The following is a 20,977-nucleotide window of genomic DNA, read 5'->3' as shown; positions in this document are numbered from 1 at the left end:
TCTATTATATATTTTTATGTAAAACAAATATATTAATAAAAAAACCCACAAGCATCTTTAAGAATAAGTTGGGAGATACCCCGCAAAGAAATAAGTGATATACTAGATCGATCACCGAGATTTGTCTCGAAACAAGTACTTGCAAGGGTGGAGATTTAATTCTCCGGAATGACTCCGACGCTCAAGTCAGTAAGAAAAGATACCCGAAATAAAAAGTCACTCAGTAGTCGGATACCCATACTTGTAGAAGTTAACTTTTATTTAAAGATGACATAAAATTTATTCTGAAGAGATAAGATAATCTTCGAAAAAAATATTGAAAAGAATCTCGATTGATCGAGTCAATATTGTTCAAAATCAAATATGGGATGAAGATCTGAAGTATACATAGCGTTTCCTGAGACAGACACATGGCGGCACCAGATTGGCAATCTCCTATGGTGCAGATAGTGCCGAATACTATTCCTATAGTAAGATTACCAAATATTATTCTTCAATTTTCAAAATAATTAAACAAAAACTATAGATAGATAGACTAGTAATCGACGGTGCAGATAGTGCCACGTTGACGGCTATGGCTGAGGGGCGTATCCGTAAAATTCTGCTATTAGAGGACTAAAATAACGTAGGAAGATAATAATTCATTCATAATCAACCGACTTAACATAAAAATAAATTAATAAAAATCATAATAAATAAATTATTTACTGCTAGCACATCGATCGAGCCGCTACGACGATAAGTTCTGATTTTCGGATTAGGTTTCACTCTCTCTCTCTCTCTCTCTCTCCACTGCGTTGTGGTTGCGGCTAGGGTTTCACGATACGCTTCTCTTCTCTTCTCTCTTTCTCTTTCCAGTTTATCTATCTTCAATTGATGAGGCTTCAATGGAGAGCGTCGGCAGATCTGAATCGGCGGTGGCTGTGAGCAACTTGAGCTAGGGTGGGTCTGCCTCAGTTTTGTTCTCTGAGAAAGGTAGGGTTTCTTGGTGCCGGGTTCCAAGATGGCGACTGCGAACCCTTTCGATTTGCTGGGGGATTTCGACAACGACGATCCCTCGCAGCTGATCGCTGCTCAGCAGCCGAAAATGGAGCAGAAGAAGGCACTAGCTCCGACCCAGTCCCCGGCTCAGCAGCCGGCGGCGAGGTTGCCTTCTAAGCCGCTTCCTCCCTCTCAGGCCGGTGAGTCGGTTCTTAAATTTATATTCCTTTTCAGTAATTTGGTGACTGTGTGGTAGTGTGTGCTCGTATTTTTCAATGCACTCCATGTGTTTGAGAATTTGCCTTCAGTTATATGAGTTGCCCGGGTCTGAATGTTGGTGTCCAGACGACTTGTCGAGCGTTTAGGGGATTTTGTGCATTTGCATGGGGTTATTGCGTTTCGTGTTTCGAGCAGCTTAATATTTCGGTTTGATACAATCTCTCTCAGAAAAATGGGCCATGGAACAAATTACCGGCAGTTAAATATAAACTACCGGTAAGAGCGGAGTGAGCAGTGTAAAATTTGGTGTGATTCTTCCGTATCTCGAACGGCAGGTCATATCAATACTTTTGAGCATGTGTCATACACGCGTCTGCGCTACTTTTAGGCTTTTAGGACCCAACATTTCTTCAAGCACAAGTTTTTGTTTTTCTTACTCCCATAAGCTACATTCTGGGGGAAATGCTATGGTACCAAGGGCACCGGTACCCTGTGCAAAGGGTGCTTCATGCAGCACAAATGGTGTACTGCACAACACAATGATTCGGAGATGTACACCCTTTGTAATGTATACTCTTCACGTTATACAGGGTATCGGTACCCCTTGGGTACAGTAGCATTTCCCACATTGTGGGGATGGAGAAAATGGTTTGGAATCCATTGACAAATAAACAAAGTCAATTTCTAAATATTTAATTTTATGAAAGTACAAACACTTGTTCCATTTTTCATGTTGCTCACTTAAAACATTGACCCATTAGTGAGGGAGGCAAAGACTGAAGCAGGACGTGGAGGAGGCCGTGGTGGTGGACGTGGCTATGGGCGCGGACGTGGTCGTGGCAGTGGTTTTAATAGAGACTCGGCCAACAATGAGAATTCATTCGGCAATAGTGGATTTCCTGGTGGACAAGGTGCCACTGAAGAGACTGATATTGGGAAGCCCTATGAAAGGCGTGGCGGCTATGGTGGACCACGTGGTTCTTTCCGTGGTGGTCGTCGTGGTGGCTTTAGCGATGGAGAAGCAGCAGAAGGGGAACGACCTCGGAGGCCTTTTGAACGTCGCAGTGGAACTGGATGGGGGTAATTATATCCCCTTCTTTGTATCTCTAGAGATCAGATTTTTGTGCTCTCCATTGCTCTTGTTAACTTACCTTACATTTCATACCCTGAAAGTTTCCATACAAATTCTCTCACTTTCACTTGTAACTAATTGTACATGCAGAAATGAGATTAAACGGGAAGGATCTGGTCGAGGAAACTGGGGAACTCCTGCTGATGAACTTGCTCAGTTAGTGTTCTTTTGCATATTCTAACTTGCCTTAGAATTTTTGGGCCTTTTTCTCATTCTTATCATTTTTTTTTCTTCTAAATCATGCCTTGTATGCATTGTCTGATTTAGTTTCTTTCTTCATATTTACTTTTTCCAGAGTGACTGAGGAAGTTATCAATGAAGTCGAGAAAAATCAGGATGCTGAGAAGCCCTCAGGAGACGACGCAATGGATAGCAGCAAGGAGAATCCTGTAAATGAGGCGGAAGAGAAGGAACCTGAGGATAAGGTGAATATCCTCTATTATCCTGCTAGAAGTATCAAAATGTAAAACAAGTACCATCTCATGGTTAAATTCAAGCTTCAGCCAACAAAAAATGAAGTTTTGACCACTCTACCTGTAAAAAATGAAAGCAATACTTTCTTCAACCTTAAGCAAGTTGAAATTTCAAGTAGCATTGAGCTCAATATTTTGCTTTCTTTTTCTTGTTTGCTTTTTCAGACAATTTTTTTTTTATTTTTGAACTTTTATTGCCTGAGTTTAATTCCTTCACTTAAACCAAAATTCGGTGCATTAATTCATAAATTCTTTGCTATGTATCTATGAGATGAAATTTATCTTCTGCATTTTGATGAGTTCAATAGGCATATACGATACTTGTTTTATCATTTTATCTAGGGGTTGAGTTGTGTTATTGTCATCTATCTATCTTAAAATTTATGGGGATCTTTACTCATTACAGTATCTTGAGTTTTTTTATTGTGCATTTTACTCCTAAATCCTGGTTTTTGGTATAGTTCTATCTCATTATTCTTTTAGACAATAGTTCCACTCTCAAACAACCCCCCTCCCCTGGCAGTAACTGTAAATGGCTCTGAAATCACCAAAGCTGATTCATCAATAAATTCCCAAAAGGACTTGACTTCTCATGTTTCAAGATTGCTTGCATCTTATCGTGCAACTCAAGTTTATATGCCTTTGTTTATAAAAGTATGTGGTCCCTGTGTTTTTAGGGTTTATGGGGATGGTTTAAGTGGTCTCATTTGGTGTATTTAGGAGGAACATGAAGTCCAAGTTAATAATCATGTCTTGTAGATCTGTTGGTTCCTTTTATTTTTAGTAAACAACGAGTTCATGATTATACAAAAGCCTAATTTAGAGATTCTATAGAGAACAAGCTTTGCAGATTTTTATTCTAGGTAACTGAAAAAATCTTTGCAGATTGTGAGGTCGCTGAAACCTTTTTGAAACAAATCAGTTTTTCATTAATTTTAATGCCCAATTTATTGCAAACTATTCATTGGCTATTAATGCGAACAGGAATATCATCATGCTCTTCAGTTACTACTCTTGGATGCATGTTTTTTGGTTTGTCTTAACCCAAGCCTGATTTAATTTTATTTGGGTTCAGTTCAGGTTACTTGGTTAACCCATTATGTGTTATTACCAACTTCTACTCTTGCAAATCATTCATTGGCTACTAATGCAAACAGGAACACAATTAGTAGCAAATCATTCATTGGCTACTAATGCAAATCATTCATTGGTTAACCCTTTGATGCATGTCTCTTGGTTCGCCTTAACCCAAGCCTGATTGAATTTTATGTGGGTTCAATTTAGTCTACTTGGTTAACCCATTATGTGATTTTACCAAGTTCTATTGAATTCTAATTCGTTCAATGATTTTCAATGAAATTGGGCCCTATGGGTTCATCAAAACCCTGTCCACGAAGCCCAATAATGCTATTGGGCCTATTTAAGCTGTATTGCTTGGATTTTGAGCCCAAAGTAGGCTCCTTAAAATGCCAAAAATGGCATTTATGGGAATTACACTTTGGCCTGAAAATTTGTAAATTCTTTCTACACTCCTTTCTGTTTTTTCACTTAGACCCAACACTTAAATAATTTATTCCAACACCCCAAATTATCAATAAATTCTCCTGGGCCCACTTTATCAATTAAATTTAATTTTCATAAATTCCTTTAAACCCAGTATATTACACCATCGGTCATCTAAAAATTGTCCAATTAATATGCACTGTTGCAACTCTGGAACAAAAGGGTAAAATGTTGATGTAGTTGGCAGGAGCAAGTTGGCATATTGGCTATTCAGACCTCCAATGTAGGGGTATTGTGACTTAAGCATCATATTTAGCTCCAGGCAAGGTTTTTAAGAATGGAGATATCATTGAATTATTCTACCAACTGCTTCAACTATGTTAAGTAGGATGGAAATGCTTTATGAACCTTTGAGATATTTCTACGGTGGGAAATAATTTACTGATTGTGGCTTTGTCTCATGGATATGCTATTTTCTGATAACAGTAAAACACTGTAGAACTTCAAATAAAATCTTCTGCTTCATGTGGTTGTGATTCTAATATTTTATTGCTCAGTTGGTTGTTGTTGGTTATTTATTTGTTCAAAAGAGATTCCTGTTTTTGGTCTGTATAGTTTCCTTTTTCCCTTTAAAAGCTCAGTCAAGTCCATAAGAAGTTTTTATCTGTAAATAACAGGCGTATACTATTTCCTGAATCTTTGGAACACCCATTGTAAAGTAAACAATTTTCTTGACTTTCAACTGCTAAGTGCATTTTACTTGGGAATTTTTTACGAGAGTGCTTGGCAATTTTAATTGCTAAATTCCCTCTGAAGGAAGCAGTGTTTTAATTTATATTTTTTGTGTTTAACTAGTCCTTGATTATAACAATCTCACTTGAACGAGTTATATATAATTGGTTTGCACATTTGTCTGCACTTATTGACACCACCCATCATTAACCAGGCCATGATTAATTCCCCTGGAAGATGACAAAATTGGGGCCTGACCAGAGAGCTTTAATGGTCCTCTTCGGAGCATTACAGACTGTTTTTGTATTGATCAAGAAAAAAAGAAATCTAGCTGTTGAGAAGAAACTTATTGTTCTGGTCTCCAATTTTTTTTTTTTTTCCCATTTAACTACTTTCTGTTTTGTGTGAATGATAACCTAAAGTCTCCTGTAGAAGCACCAAAAGTATATATTATGTTAAAAAATTGGTTGGAATAAATATTGTTACAAGAAATGCAAATATGATGGCGAATTGCTTCAATACGCCATGACAGAAATTTACTATGTCCATGTGACAATGCTTATGATTGTCATTTCCTGAAAATAATATACATATAGGAGATGACACTAGAAGAGTATGAGAAGGTGCTGGAAGAGAAGAGGAAGGCATTGCTGGCACTTAGAACTGAGGAGAGGAAGGTGGATTTTGACAAAGAGTTTGCTTCCATGCAACAACTCTCAAACAAGAAAGTCAATGATGATATCTTCATTAAATTGGTAAAGCCTGCTGAATTATCTGGATTTTAATTTAGTTGTTAATTGTGCAAGCATATTAGTCATTTTTTTCCATTTGATATCGCTTATGTAGGGTTCTGATAAGGATAAGCGGAAAGAGTATGCTGAGAAGGAAGAGAAAACCAAAAAGGTGCAGCTTCTCACATATTTGATTTACTTATATTGTCATATAAATACTCATTTTTTTGTCTGTATGTACTTTGGATTGACTGAACTCCTGGAGGCTTAGTTTGATCACATGGTCAAATTTGCATGCCTGCAATCCTATTATTTAGTGACATGTTTAGTTCTTCCGCTGTCCTAGTTTTTGGCTTCCTCAAATATTATATCACAATTTACATGGTGGGTACTGCTTTTGCATGTTGGTTGTTTGTTCAAATATGAACTTGATAAACTCGTAAACTTATTTGAATACATTTCAGAGAAACATCATATTTCTGTAATGTTTGCCAACCATGACCTGACTGTTAAATATTTCCACTGTTACACATGTTTTCATGGAATAAGGGGTTTGATACCTTGATTTTGTTAGTTAGGTACTCAATGGTGGATGTCAACAAAATAAACATCGACATAAATTGTGTTCTGTCTAGTTTACAATTGGGTTTTGAGAATAATACATAGCTATATCATTAACAAGCCTGCAGTTTGACTATTAATATCTGGCCTTGTGTGATCATGGCGCTAGATCAAGAGTCCACATGGGAGGGAGAGGAGGGGGTGTTCTAGATCATCTACCTCCTGAACCCCTTTTTTGTGATTTGTGCCATATTTGCTCATACTGAGCATGGAAACATGAGGGCTAAGTTCCCTCCGTCCCAGATGCTTGTGTGCTCTAATTGAGTTTGAATGGGCAGGGAAAAGGGCGCACATAACAAGGAATAGTGTTGGTGGCTTTTTTAATGTGTATGCTTCTAGTTGGCTTCAACAGCTGTATATATATGGCTATAACATCAATAAAGCTGGCAATATTTTGCTATAAAGGTCTGGCATGTGGATGCCCGCGGAGCTTATACATATTGTACATGTTTGATTATTGTTTTCAATACTATGGCTTGTTGACTGGGCCTGCATTTGCTTGTTCTAGTCTGTCAGCATCAATGAATTCTTAAAGCCTGCTGAAGGAGAAAGGTACTATACGGGGCGTGGTCGGGGCCGTGGGCGTGGTCCCCGGGGAGGTTACACAGGAGGGGGCCCAATGAACAATATCTCAGCCCCAAAAATTGAAGACCCTGGGCAGTTCCCAACCTTAGGTGCCAAGTGAGGTTCTCTATTGCCTAGCCATCCATATCTCAGGCTCTTGTATGGTTTCTTTCGTCTTACTTCTAGTCTTGAGTGGCAGGAAATTAACTTGAATAATTGAGTTTCCTGTATCAAAAAAGGGCCTTACGTTTGATGCCAAAAATGTAAATTTAAGTGGAGCTTCATGTGTTACCCTTTGGCCTTCTCTATTGCTATTATGTGGTATTTTGTTTCAGAAATTTTCTGCGCACAAAATTTTGATTTATGACCTAAAGGGCTATTGCTCATCTCATCTTTGTTTTAAGTAGATGCAAGTCTGCTAATTATTTCAGTCTTAATACTTTCTAAGTAATGCTAATTTATGGTAATTGGTTAACATATGGCAAATTATTAAGAAGGGGGGCTTCCAAGTAAACTCCTATACGCTCTACCTTTTGGAGACATTATGGGTTGGCTAATTTGGTTTTTTTACTTTTTCGTCTTTCAAGAACAAGGGATTAAACGGTGTGGTTAGGTTAATTTTTGGCCCAATTCTAGGAGTGGCATGTTTAGTGATTTTTGCACTTGGTCAGGTTTGAGAGCTCTGGAGAGTTGGCAAGATAATCTTGATTTTAGTGACCTAGTGTTCAAAAATGCGCTAGGCACTAGGCTAGGGCCTAGCGTCTAGGCGGGGTCTAGGCGGCGACTAGGAAAAATGATTTTTTTTTTTTAAATTTTTTTTGATGTAATTTGATATTTTTTTTAGGTAAATCAAAGTTGAAAAGACAAATGAAATAATAAAATTAAGACTCAGAAAATAAATTATTATATTAGTTATAAGTTCAAGAAAGTAGAAGTAGCAATAATACAATATAAATCATATTCGAAGAATCTAAATCTAACTATCTAATTGGTCTTTTTCCTCTCCACATTCTTCCAATACACGATCTTCATTGGACTCAATATCAAATTAATTGATTTCTTGCTCATCTTCTTCTTCTGATTGAAAATCATCTTCATGAAGCTCTTTCATCCTAGAACTTCTTCGAGTTTGAAGCATCTCGTCTGCTCTCGATGCTTCACCAACAACTTCTCAAGTAAGCCCCGTATCATGCTTAATTTCATCATCTTCTCCATCAACAATCCATCCTTGTGCATTACTAGCAAATAGCACATCAACATTCATTTCCGTCTCCCTTTTGTGCTTGTTCATCAATTTTGCATTAAATTGAACATAGACTAGATTGTTCAATCGATTCACATCTAGTTTATGTCTTTTTTTCGTATGTATCTACATAAATAAAATAAAAGCAATATCAATATAAATAATAACTGAATAAGGATAACTAATTGATAGTAAATAAATATAATTCATATATACACTAACCGCTTCAAAAGTGCTTCATTTTCTTTCACAACCGGATAAACTAGTGGTTAACGAGAGAATTTTTCTCGCCATTCATTGCAAGTTTGGAGTTTGATTTCTATAAGTCATCCACCATGTAACTACATAGGTCAAACAAGTATAAAGTAAACAAATTTAATTTATACACTAATACACAATAGAAAGGATTAAATGAATTTTATACCTGGATTATAATTGTCATCATTTTTTGCACACCCTTGAGTTGCCCACGATTTTTCAAAAGCTCCATCTTTACGAGTATACTTTGGCAACTCAACATTTATAACATGGCCTTGCAATTCACCATCATAATGATAAAACATCTCCACACAGTTAAAAAGCCCATCCATCACTTCATTATCAAGTTGTATATCCATATCCTTGAAAAAGTAGTAGGGATTCAAAAGGTAAGCTGCAAAATGTAGTGGACTATCTAGCCTATCTTTTACCCTTGCTTCAATAATCTCCATAATAGGCTTATAGTTCTTTTCAAGATTATTTAAGGCATCTTTAATATCTTCATTTGCTTGCTTAATCTCTCCACATAAAAAGCCCATAGAAAGCTTTCTATCCGCATTAACAATTCAAAACACCTTCACCAAAGGTGCAAAAACCTTAAGGCATATAGTCACACCATTCCAAAAAGCAATGCTCATTACAGTAGTATAGGCTGCTTTCCCTTTAACAATCTTCGACCATTTGTATTCCTCCCATTCAGAGCTGGTAAACATTGCCCTCAGTTGGTCCTTTTTCTCCATCAAACTCTGTAAAGTCAAGAAAGTAGAAGCGAATCTAGTGACTTCTGGTCTCACTATATCCCTTTTCTTCATAAATGATCTCATTAAGGATAAGATCTTATGGTGTGCATAAATGAAGATTGTGAAACTCTTGGCCTGATCGATGACTTTCTTATACTTCGGCAGTTTTTCAATACTTTCAAGCATCAAATTGATGGTGTGAGTAGGCACATGAGGTCCAAAAGATATTTGGCTTCTTCACCTTCAATAATTTTCCTGCTCCCATATTATTAGCAGCATTGTCGGTTACTATTTGGATGACGTTTTGTGGCCCAACTTGCTCAGTGCACTTATCCACATACTCAAAGATAAGTTCACTTGTATGTGCTTCATCTGAAGACTCTTTAGAAGAAAGGAAAGCAGTACCTGCATTAGAATTAACACATAGGTTCATGATGCTCCTCATTTTTCTATCTGTCCAAGCATCTGTCATAATGGAGCACCCAGTTCGTGCCCACTCTTCTTCATACTTCTTCAATAACTCTTTTATTCTGTCAACTTCCCCCTTTAATAGCGATTTCTTCAATTGGTATTGACTGAGAGATTTGAAGCCCGACCCAAATTGACCAACCGCCTCAACAAACAATTTGAAGCTATCATTATCAATCGCATTGAAAGGTATACCAGCTTCATACACCCATCTAGCACAATATTCACGAACAGACTGTGTTCTCTCTTTAAATAGTGTTTCACTAATAGTTTGTTGCCTTTGGGTCATTCTCGCACTCAAACAAGTTTCAGGACTGATGGAGCTAGCAAACTTATCCATAGGGCCAAGAGTACGAGACGTTTTTTGCTACCCAACTCTTGCAATTCATCTTCATCATCCCCTTCCACTCTTTCAGAGATATTAACAGTTGATCTCATCAAATCTTCCTCCTTCTTATTTTTCCTCTTATTCTTTGCCTCGGCAATAGCATTCTTACATTTGGATTGATCAATTGGAGAAGATTTTGGACATGCAGAAACATTTCCAGAAATGTGGCCAATGTGTTCTTTTACTCTGTAAACACCTCCAGACATAATTTTACCACATAACTTACATTTAAGTTTATCAATATTTTTCGGATCAATTAACATTCCATACTCCCATGAGTCCCATCCGACATCATTTAACTTCCTTTTAAGAATTGAGGAGGCCTCGGACGATGCTCCCGTACTTCCAGTCCTATCCGAATCATTCATTTCACTTTCTGTTTTTTTGTTTTTCCCTAAGTATTGAATAATATACATTGAAATTAAATTAAAACTCATCTAATGAAATCAACAGCTACTGCAGCAACTAAACAGCAAGCTGACGCAGCAAGTTTGCGTATTGCTTGCTTCAACAAGCAGCAAGCAGCAGCAACTTGCTGTTTGTTGAAGCAAGCAATACGCAAGCGAGCAACGAGCAACTTTGCGTTGGCGGAGGAAGATAGATAGTTGGATACATATCGCAGCAAGACGTGATCGGCGACAAGAGAGAACGACCAACAGGTGAGGTCGGTAGCAACGAGAGAGCAAGACCAAGAGAAGAGATCAATGGCGGCGGTGAACGACCAAGAGGAGATCGAAGGCGAGAGAAAGAGAGAGAGGAGCCGCGATGAACACAACCAGAGAGAGAAAGGGAAAGGGGAAATAGAGAAAGAGAAGGGGAAATAAGGTCGACCCAAGACGCGCACGACCTAGGTGGCCCAGGTTGTGGCGACCTAGGCGGTTAGGCGCCGCCTGGTCTGCTTAGGCGGCGGCGCGGCCCGATTAGTCAACCATGGCGCATAGGGCTACCGAGTAGCCCTAAATCGTTGCGGCCGATTGCCGCTCAACGCCTAGGCCGAATTTTCGAACACTGAGTGGACCAAATATTCCTCTTATGGTGTTTGACAAGTTCATTCGACAAGAAATTGCTACAGGTTAGTTGGGAAGTACCAATTTGGGTTTGGGAAATTCTATCCCCAACCCATGAAATTATTCTTCACAATCCACTCCATGCAAAATGCTTCATTAATTTTAAAATTTCAATTTTAACCCCAGCTGTAGCAGATATGAGAGAGAGAGAGTGGGTTGGCTGCCATGACTGACCCACACACACACACACAATTTGGTCATGGAAGCCGCACAGAGAGAAAGAAAGAGAGAGAGGGAGTCAGCCATAGTCGACCTATACACATATATATATACACACTCACACACAGCATGGTCGCGGCCATGGAACCTAGCCCAACACACACACCTATCCACGGCCATCAGAAACCTTCGCACCTTGTGATGTGGGGGTTGCTAAAACCCCTGCACCGCGAGGTGCGCCTCGACCCCTCCCCATCTCGACGACGATGGCAGCATCGCTGCCTTCGTCAGCCACGATGATGGTAACCGCGATACCGCCACCATCGCCCCAAGTTGGGGAACGCTAGGTTCCCCGACTGTTGCCATGGCTAGGTTTCATGGTCGCGGCTGCCATGACTGCGGTCATGCGTGTGTGTGTGTGTATGTGGGGGGGGGGGGGGGGTCGGCCCCTCTCTCTTTTTTTTTCTCTTTCTTTCTCTCTGTGTCGCTACTATGGCCGAATGGTGTGTGTGGGTCGGCCATGGCAGCCGACCCATTCTCTCTCTCTCTCTCTCTCTCTCTCTCCTCTTTGCTACAGCTAGAGTTAAAATTGAAATTTTAAAATTAGTGGAGGATTTTACATGGGGTGAGTTGTGAAGAGTAATTTCACAGGTTGGGGATAGAATTTCCCTTTGGGTTTTTGTTGCGTTATAGTGTCACTACTTGTAGTGTTCTGTTAAGACATCTTTTTGTATCTCTAGTCCTTTTCGTGAAATTAGTTCATCAAATGTGTACGTACCTGTATTTATGGTTTCAGAATTGTAACATAAGGGGGATGAAAATCTTAAAATCTTTTGAATATAATATCCAATGTTTGAAAAAGAAGTAACTTCACTGTGGTTTGTCACGTGAATGGAAATTTTGTTGTGGTTTTAGAAAGGCAAGTAAATTTCACCAATAAATTATATTTTTTCTTTTGTATTTTTAAAAAATTACACTTAAAAAGAGTTTCCTTGTTAAAATGAAAAGCAAAAAGACTAATTTACCTCTAAATATATTACCTTTTTTTTTTTTTTTTTTTATCCCTATCCTCTTGCCATATCATGTTTATTTGGAATCTTGATGAACAACAAATTTAGACCTAGGTCTGAGATGGACGATTCCATTGCGAACCTAGAGTTTTTTAAGAGATGAATAAAGATATTTTAATTATTTAAAAGATAATATTAGGTTTGGAAATATAAAAGTCAAGGGAGTTTAAATTGATGTAATTTTAAAAAAAAAATAATTTTAATGTTTTTTTTTGTTCGGACATTTCTTACATCACATGTAATGTTAATGAAATTTTAATTTAATTAAGTTAAATTTAACAATAAAAACCTCTTGATTCTCATTGGCAAGCAAGTGGCCGATCTTCAAAAAGCAACCATGCTTGCTTTCTCTCAGGGATTGACGTACTAATAATGCGTCCGGTGCGACTGTTGGGGGCGCAGTCAAATTGGGGCAGGTCGTCCGATTGGTCAGTTCAAATAAAATCTGATCAATTTTTTTCTTTTGGAACCGTTTTCTAATCTTCACAACATTTGTTTAATTATCTGTTCTCATCCATGCAAATTTGAGTCGTGGACCCAAAAAATAGCAGCATTAACTTCAGTAGTACTTGGGGAGAGGTTGATCAAGATCAATCCTACTGTTGAGTTCGTCACCTCAAATAAGCTTTTCATCATAAATGAAAAACTGCTAATGCTGTTCGATCAATTAAATTACAATATGAATGCACTTCACTTGACTAAATGGGCTATAAAAACAGAAAACATATTTTTGCACTTCAATCCTAACTATTTACGGGTTTTTGGCCACTCCTGAACCATGAAGAGCTGTACTTAGAAGTAGAATATAAAACAGAAAGAACAATTTTGAAACGAATGCTTCTACATGCTTTCTTAGCCAAATAATAGGATTAAAAAGATTTCGAGAGCACCATGCGGAAAGTAAACCTAGATGATGGACGAGTTCGAGTTAAGAGTAGGCTTTCCCTTACGATCACGGTCTGTTACATGCTATGGAGGAGCATCAGCCTACGCAGAGTGCAATAGGACCTGGTCTTTTGCTTAAGAAGAGCAGCAACCGCTGCTCTGCGTGACAGGCTGTCCTCGGATATTAACGGTTGGGGGCTTGGCATTGTTCATGCCCGGTTGGCTTGCCATCCTGAAATCAGAAACACAGCTATTTGTACTCAAAATATGCAAAGCAGAGTAGAAACTGATCAGATGTAAATGTTGATCAGTTTTGATGGTACTGGTAGGCCTATCAAAAAATTATGGAAACAGAAATAGAGCACAGCAATTGCAAAAAAAAGATAGTACTGGGTTTCAACTATGCGCCTAACTGACCAGCCTACTTATTATAAATTTGCTGTTTCGGCTTTTGTCTATATGATAAGGTTTGAGTTTGGTTTTGGGCTTGCCACCCCAATGCTACCAAATCTCAAAAACGAAATGAGAGGGAACAAAATAAGAGCTGAAGGGTGAAAAAACCAAACCCGATATTTATTAATGAGTTCACTTAAGCCCTTTTTAACTTCCCGAGAGGGCATTTCATTGACCTTCCTCAGGAGGTAAGTAATCCCCACTCCCACCAGCGCCACAAGATTCGGGAACAAATTGGTAGCAAACTCAGCATTTACAAAGAAATCATTTTTCACAGAAAATTGTTAAACTGTGTGGCAAAGCTTGCGGCATGGTTACTTCTGTTTGTATTGATAAAAACAAAAAAATTGCCTACAGTAGCACCTACCTGTTTTTTATTGCAGCAGCCATAGCCATGAAAGCCTGCTCCACATTAGTTGCGTCTTTTGCACTGGTCTCGATGAATGGAATGCCTATTTCATCAGCAAATGCCTAAAAGACATGAAATAAACACGTTTGAATCTATCTTATTAAGGCAAGTCTAATGTCTTTTCAAGTTACTAATATGATACTCAAGTGCACAGAGGTCATTTTGCCTTGGCTGTTTCATAAGAGACAACTTTATTTGCAGTGAGATCATTCTTGTTTCCAACAAGAAGTTTGTTGACATTGTCACTTGCAAATCGATCAATCTCATTGAGCCACTGTTTGACATTATTGAAGCTTTCTTGATCTGTGACATCATAAACCACCTATAAGAAAATCCACAGAAAGGCAAATTAGTCTTAAAGCTAGAAGGATTATGCAGACATACCAATTAGCTAACAGGATAACTTTTCCTAATAAAAAACTCACAATGATACCGTGTGCTCCACGGTAATAGCTGCTAGTGATTGTCCTAAAACGTTCTTGCCCTGCAGTGTCCCACTGCATGTAATTTAAAGAAGCAAATTAAGTGATTTCCAAAGAGGATAAAACACAACAGCTCAAGAAAGATGAGCATGCATTTGATTGTTAAATGTTAAAGAGAAAAGAGAGTTATGATTATGAAGCCATTAACAAATGCTAGATGAAGAATATGGCTATCTTCAGATAAATTTTGGGTACAACAAAATGTCTGCCCATTTTCCCTCTAACAGGGGAACGCACCAATATAAAATGATAGGATCCCAGCAGGATCCATGCCAGTCAACACAAAATGAGGATCAATGGAGAAGATTTAGAAAGCAATCAGAAACCTACAATTTGAAGTTTGATACTTTTGCCATCTTGATCCACAGTGCGTATTTTCTACAAGGAAAAACATAGGAGATCATAAAAACTTAATTGAAAATGTAAAACCAAGCTGAGAAGTTAACAATTCTGTAATATTTACTCACAAAATCAACTCCAATGGTGCTTATGTAACTCTCCAAATATGAGTCATCCTATACATAGAAAATGAATCAATGAACCATCAAAATCCGAGGTATTAAAACAGGGTAGAGCCAACAAAAATGCACACAACTCTATCTGAGCCAAGAAACTTCTATAATGAGTGCAATGACGCAGGCAGCAAAGATGCTTTATAGATGTTGGTCACAGAGATACATTACATTCTATGCTGATCAACTAAAATCTAGGATAAAAAATAATCAATTGAAAGATGCCTCGCTTAGCTAAGATAACATGTGGCCATTGATTTTGTTTTGAGTTGAATTTGATGTATTTGTCTGTGTAAAAAATCAGACACAAAACCTGAACCCATCATCTTATATCAATCATAGTGTGGTGATCTAGTAACTCATTTGGGTAAAAAAATTTACTGCCAGTGCATCCAATTAAAGAGTTCTATTTTGATTAAAGAACTTCGGAGTCTGTATAGGTATTGCATCCTCAAGTCCTAGTAAATTTGATACTGCAACTTTTCTCTTCCCCTCCATTGCTTAACCACAAGATCCAGTTATTTATTTCCAGTTCTTCTCATCAACCAATTCCTCCCAATAATTAAAGCTAGCCCACAGTTATGCTAGCCCATAGCAGATTGCTGCAACACCATCTGACTGTTTAAAGCAGCAGTGTTTTAATATTTTGCAACAGGCATGAGTCAGTTTCCTTCTTGAAGATCATGAATACAGTTAACCATGAATAATAACTTTTTGATGGTGAAAAAATAAATAGCAAAGCAGATCCAAAGATGTGTTGGGCAGAGCAAATAAATTTATACTTCACAAATAACTAGGAAAGAAGATCCAAAGATGTGTAGAAAAGTTATTTAGTGGCATTAAAAAAGATACACAAGTAACTACAATTCACAAGGTTCACTTTAAACTAACATTCCAATAACTTATGGCAAATCATATGGGCAGAGCAAATAAATTTATACTTCACAAGTAACTAGGAAAGCAGAACCAAAGATGTGTAGAAAAATTATTTAGTTGCATTAAAAAAGATACACCAGCAACTACAATTCACAAGGTTCAGTTTAAACTAGATTCCAATAACTTACGGCAAATCTTAGAAGGAGACATGATTTGCCAACACCAGAATCTCCAATGAGCAAAAGCTTGAACAGATAGTCACTGCAAAAGGGAATTCAGAAAAAAAAAAATTGGTATCAGGACTATCACAAAAGCAAGGGAAGGATGCATAGAATTATGACACTCGCAAAACAGGGATCCTTGTGCACTGGGATGCCCTTTTTAGTAATATCACAAAAGATTAAACACATTCTCAGTCAATTCCTATCTGTCTCCCCATTTTCTACTTATTTGTTTTTTGGCACAAGAAAAGGTAAAGTTAACAACCTCACTAATAAATAATAATGATTACATAAAAATCAGTTGTTTAGACTCTGGGCCTTCTAGTCACACAGTTTAAGAGTTCTACATTTCCATTAACAAGTTTTCCAGTTAACATGTCTTAACATAAGAATGAACCACGAGATACACCCTAGATAGAGCGTAAGACACAAGTTTAACCACCCTTAAACCTTTCAGCATTGAGAACAATTTAATAGACTGGATGACCGTGAGGTAAGGAATGGAACAAGTATTTAGCAACTGAGGTAGAGGAAAACCAAGAAAAACTTTGTAGAACTCTTAAATATGATATGAGTTATAAGGTCCTTATAGAAGACAAGGCCATAGATAAAAATGACTGGTGAGCTTGAATTCATATAACCAACCTCACATAACAGGATTAAGGCTTGAATTCTGTTGTAGATGATGATCAAGAGCTGAAGGATGAAGAATGTTGTCACGATCTCAGGGGTAGGAAGGGAATATTAATAAATTACAGTTGTAATAATTATATTTATTAGTCAATTATATTTGTAACAGTTAGTTAGATGGTGGTTGTTGTAATATTCAGTTATATGTTGTTATAATAATTAGTTATTGTAACAGTTAGACAGTTAAGGAGATGGCTATATATGTAAACTAAGGTGATAAGAGAAGGGGGATGGAATAACAGAACTATTATTTTATCTCTCTTTATTTATCTCTCTCTCTCTCTCTTTCTATTCTATTCTGTCCAGAATTCCATAATTGTCCAAACCCAACTCTAGATAATTCTGTTATTCCCTCCCCCTTCTCCTATCACCTTAGGTTACATATATAGCCCTCTCCTTAACTGTCTAACTGTTATAATAACTGACTATTACAACAACTACCATCTAAGTAACTGTTACAAATATAACTGACTAATAAATATAATTATTATAACTGTAATTTATTAATATTCCCTTCCTACCCCTGAGATTGTGACAAATGTCTATGTTCATGGATAGAAAAAAAACAAACACAAGTATCCTGGACTAAAATTTCACTAGTTTGTACTCTGTAATTCATACATCTATAGTCATGCTACCAACTATGCATTAACTCCCAGTGTCCATATACAACTTACAACCAGATTTTAGTGAGCTCATGATTGTAAACAATGATAAATTCCAAGGTTTTACGGGAATTATAACCAGAAACTTTTACTGGAGCGACATAAGAAAGATTTCAAGGTTTTATCCAAGTGTAGAACTGACTTTATGACATTAACCACCACAAGACAACTTATACTATGAGATTAGAGTGAACAGCATAAGATGATAAAATTATACTTGTAGTCGCAAAAAAGAGACATTACTAAGTCAAAAATCAACACCACTCTAACGATAAAATATCAATGGAGCCAACTGAAAAGGCATAATCCACGCGCACATCCACATCTCTTACAACCCTCCTTAAATCTGCAGCCCTTGGAAATGGTATCTAATCCTAAAAATCAGAACTATAACAGAACAAATTGGTTCACTTTCCAATACAATTTGGTGACAGCAACATTCAAGGCACACCAAGAGGTGAATGGCCAACCATCTTTGTCTTCCCATTAAACTGCTTTGGATATTAAATGTTGGACTACTCACTAATGATGGTATGCATGACATACACCTGCCGGACCTTTTTCCTAAACTTAATTAGGTTGATTAATGAGGCACTTCAAGCGGCAGCAACTCAAAAAATCCAGAAGATATAAGTTATTATGAATCCAAGTAATATCCCAATATCTAGATTATACCCAAAACCCCTTATGTTAGACCTTTGAAGTATCAACATTTCTAAACTTTTCCCCTTGGGTGAGTGTTGTTTACAAATTTCAGTCCATTATCAAAGGCAACACCAATATTATTAGTATTGATGACAACTGATGTACATTACAAAGACCTCTGGATCCATGTATCATTGATATTCTATACCTGAAACCGATCAAACCTTAGTATTAGAACTAACGGTTCAGAATAATTGAAAACAACACAATTGACCTCAAAGTGAATACAAAACTAAATCCAATCACAACGAGTGGATCTAGGTTCATAATTCTCAAATCTAGGGTTGACAGATGAGATCAGCATCAACAATCATCGTCTCGACTAAAGCATCAAATTAACCAATAATAAACAATCGCATAACTAGAAACCGAACACAGACAATATAAAGGTAGTGTACGAGGTCGACAAATTTATCACATATTAAGTGTGACCTATATTAAAATCCAAGCGCAATCGAAACAAGCGAAAAAAACACTTGACGATCGACGGAACTCACTATTCCGGAGTCATGACTATGATCGTGATCGATACAGGTCAAATCTGGCCGGAATTTCTATAGCTTTCCGGCAAGAAACTGCCGGATTCTGAAGTATCAGAGAGAGGGGGAGAGAGAGAGGGAGAGGGAGTCGTATCTGTGGAAGCAGTTTGCGTTTACGTCACAATCATCTTCTCGGATGTTAAATATATGCAAAAATACGGTTTTTGTTTTTTAAGTTAAATTAGTTTGTTTATTTTTTCTTAAATCCTTGGGATAACTTTTTTTTAAGTTAATTAAATAAAATTAAAATAAGTTTAATCTAAATTAAATAGCAAAATAATAAATAAGAAAATATTCCTTGCTTGGACCCAGGTGGATTTTACCTATTTGGGCTCTAGCCCTACTCGCACCCAAGTGATAAAGAGAAAAAAGAGAAAAGAAATTTGTTAAGGGAGAAAATGACAATAGTGATCACAAGAGTCACTAAAGGACTTGTTTGCTTGTGAACCCTCAATTTATTCGCTTGTAACCTAAAAGGGGTGTCAGTGAATGTTAATGGTAGACGGGGCGGATCCAACATTGTAAAGTAGGGTGGGTTGGGTTGGGAATGAGCTGGGTTGGGGATGGGTTAAACTGAATTTGAGTTGGATTCTATCTTAAAATTTTAATTTTTTTTTTGTGGGTTGTTTTGGACTTCAGCCCAAGGCAGCTCACATTTAGATTCGCTTGTGATGGTAGATCAAAAGCAACTCTTTTTTTGATACTAATAATTGAAGGAAAATATTATTGATATATCATTGTGTATATCTTGATCTACACAATGATGTACTAATATCTAAAATATTCTCACCCAAAGTGGTGAGGTGCAATGAAACGAGGAATATTTATATTATTTATATGTCTTGTGTAGCTCAAGATGTACATAAATGATATACAAATAATATAATTCATAATTAAATGCAACAAGGGAACACTAATTGCCTGTCATTACCTTATTTTGTTAAAGTTGCAATTGCCTCACCACAATTGCCCTATTTTTGTTGCCAATCAATATCTAATGAACTGACATTTTTCTTATCTTTTTTTAAGTTAAAAAAAAAATTGACACCTCTCTCATCATCGTTGGATTCCAATATAGTGATTGAAATATATTTGGGACTTATCTGGTTGTGGAATGCTAGAATTACATGAATTATGAGATTCTATTATTTTAAATTATAAATTTATCTTTTTCCTAATTGGTTTAGCTAACTTTGTACAAGTAAACTTAATCTATATAAGAATATCTCTATTTCTTTCTTTTGACTATAAAAGAGGGCAAAATCATAACAGTTCTTGATGTTTAAAATCTTTACGAATTCAATTGTACTATACACAAGTGGTTTTATTAATTAAAAAATTGTTGCACCATTTAAAAAGAGATCTGGTAATATGATTATTATTGACAATAAAATATGTTATTTATCAAAAAACAAAAAAAAGGTTTGAATTTGTTAGATTTATATTTATGTCATACTTACGTCATGACTTACTTAGTATTAGTATAAATAGGTATACAATGTATTTGTTTGTTGAGAAATTTATTTCCTCTAACTAGGGTTTGGCTCTCTCAAATTCTTTAATTCAATATGGTATTAGAGCTCCCACTCAAACTTTAGTTGCAGCGGTGGCCTCCTTGCTGCCTCAATGTCGCATTCGCCATGCCGCTGCCAATCTCCTCTACCAGCTCGGGTGTACATCTCCATCAGATCCAATGTGCATCACTTTCCTACTGCAACAGCCTCTAGCTCCTTACTACATTGTTTGTCGCTACCGTAACAACCACAAGATCTCGCTGCCTTCTCTAGATCTGTTGCCCCACGGTCATCCTCACCATTGCCTTCTTCAGATCTGTCGCTTTGCAACCGTTCATCGCGATAGCCTTCTCAAGATCTGCCACTACTGTAGTTGTCCATCACTTTCGTTGCTGCCGACTTCCTTTGCGTGATGCCTAGATCTGACCAAATTGGCCCAAATCCGACCGTCAATCTTCAGATTCGACCGCACCTTGCTCAAATCTAGCTGCCACCAACCAAATCCAACTGTCAATCTTCAAATCCACCCAAATACAACAATTGACCTTTAGATTTGCATAAATTTGGTAGCTGCCATCTCCCGCTGGCCGCCGACTTTCATATCTGCCCAAATTCATCCATCATAAACCTTCATATCTATCTAGATTTAGTCGTTGACCTTCATATTTGAACAGATC

General features: G+C 37.2%; 2 protein-coding genes across 2 annotated transcripts; one reads left to right on the top strand and one right to left on the bottom strand.

The window, feature by feature from the left end:
• The first annotated feature begins 743 nt into the window (after positions 1 to 743).
• LOC127786984 (RGG repeats nuclear RNA binding protein A-like) lies at positions 744 to 7,247 on the top strand. Its single transcript, XM_052314802.1, has 7 exons — positions 744 to 1,181; positions 1,962 to 2,280; positions 2,423 to 2,488; positions 2,628 to 2,757; positions 5,637 to 5,795; positions 5,887 to 5,943; positions 6,901 to 7,247. Exons 1-7 carry the CDS (start codon positions 1,004 to 1,006, stop codon positions 7,075 to 7,077), a joined length of 1,086 nt encoding a protein of 361 aa, XP_052170762.1. The 5' UTR covers positions 744 to 1,003; the 3' UTR covers positions 7,078 to 7,247.
• A 5,704-nt stretch (positions 7,248 to 12,951) lies between these two features.
• LOC127787433 (ras-related protein RABD2a-like) lies at positions 12,952 to 18,912 on the bottom strand. Its single transcript, XM_052315477.1, has 8 exons — positions 18,745 to 18,912; positions 16,155 to 16,227; positions 15,046 to 15,093; positions 14,909 to 14,956; positions 14,522 to 14,593; positions 14,263 to 14,418; positions 14,055 to 14,158; positions 12,952 to 13,466 (listed from the first exon to the last, which is right to left on the bottom strand). Exons 1-8 carry the CDS (start codon positions 18,756 to 18,758, stop codon positions 13,370 to 13,372), a joined length of 612 nt encoding a protein of 203 aa, XP_052171437.1. The 5' UTR covers positions 18,759 to 18,912; the 3' UTR covers positions 12,952 to 13,369.
• Positions 18,913 to 20,977: the final 2,065 nt, after the last annotated feature.

This window comes from Diospyros lotus, chromosome 12 (genome assembly GCF_014633365.1).
Source record: "Diospyros lotus cultivar Yz01 chromosome 12, ASM1463336v1, whole genome shotgun sequence".
NCBI classification, from domain to species: domain Eukaryota; kingdom Viridiplantae; phylum Streptophyta; class Magnoliopsida; order Ericales; family Ebenaceae; genus Diospyros; species Diospyros lotus.
Note: the sequence above shows the minus strand (reverse complement) of the source record. Positions and strands in the feature narration are given on the sequence as shown.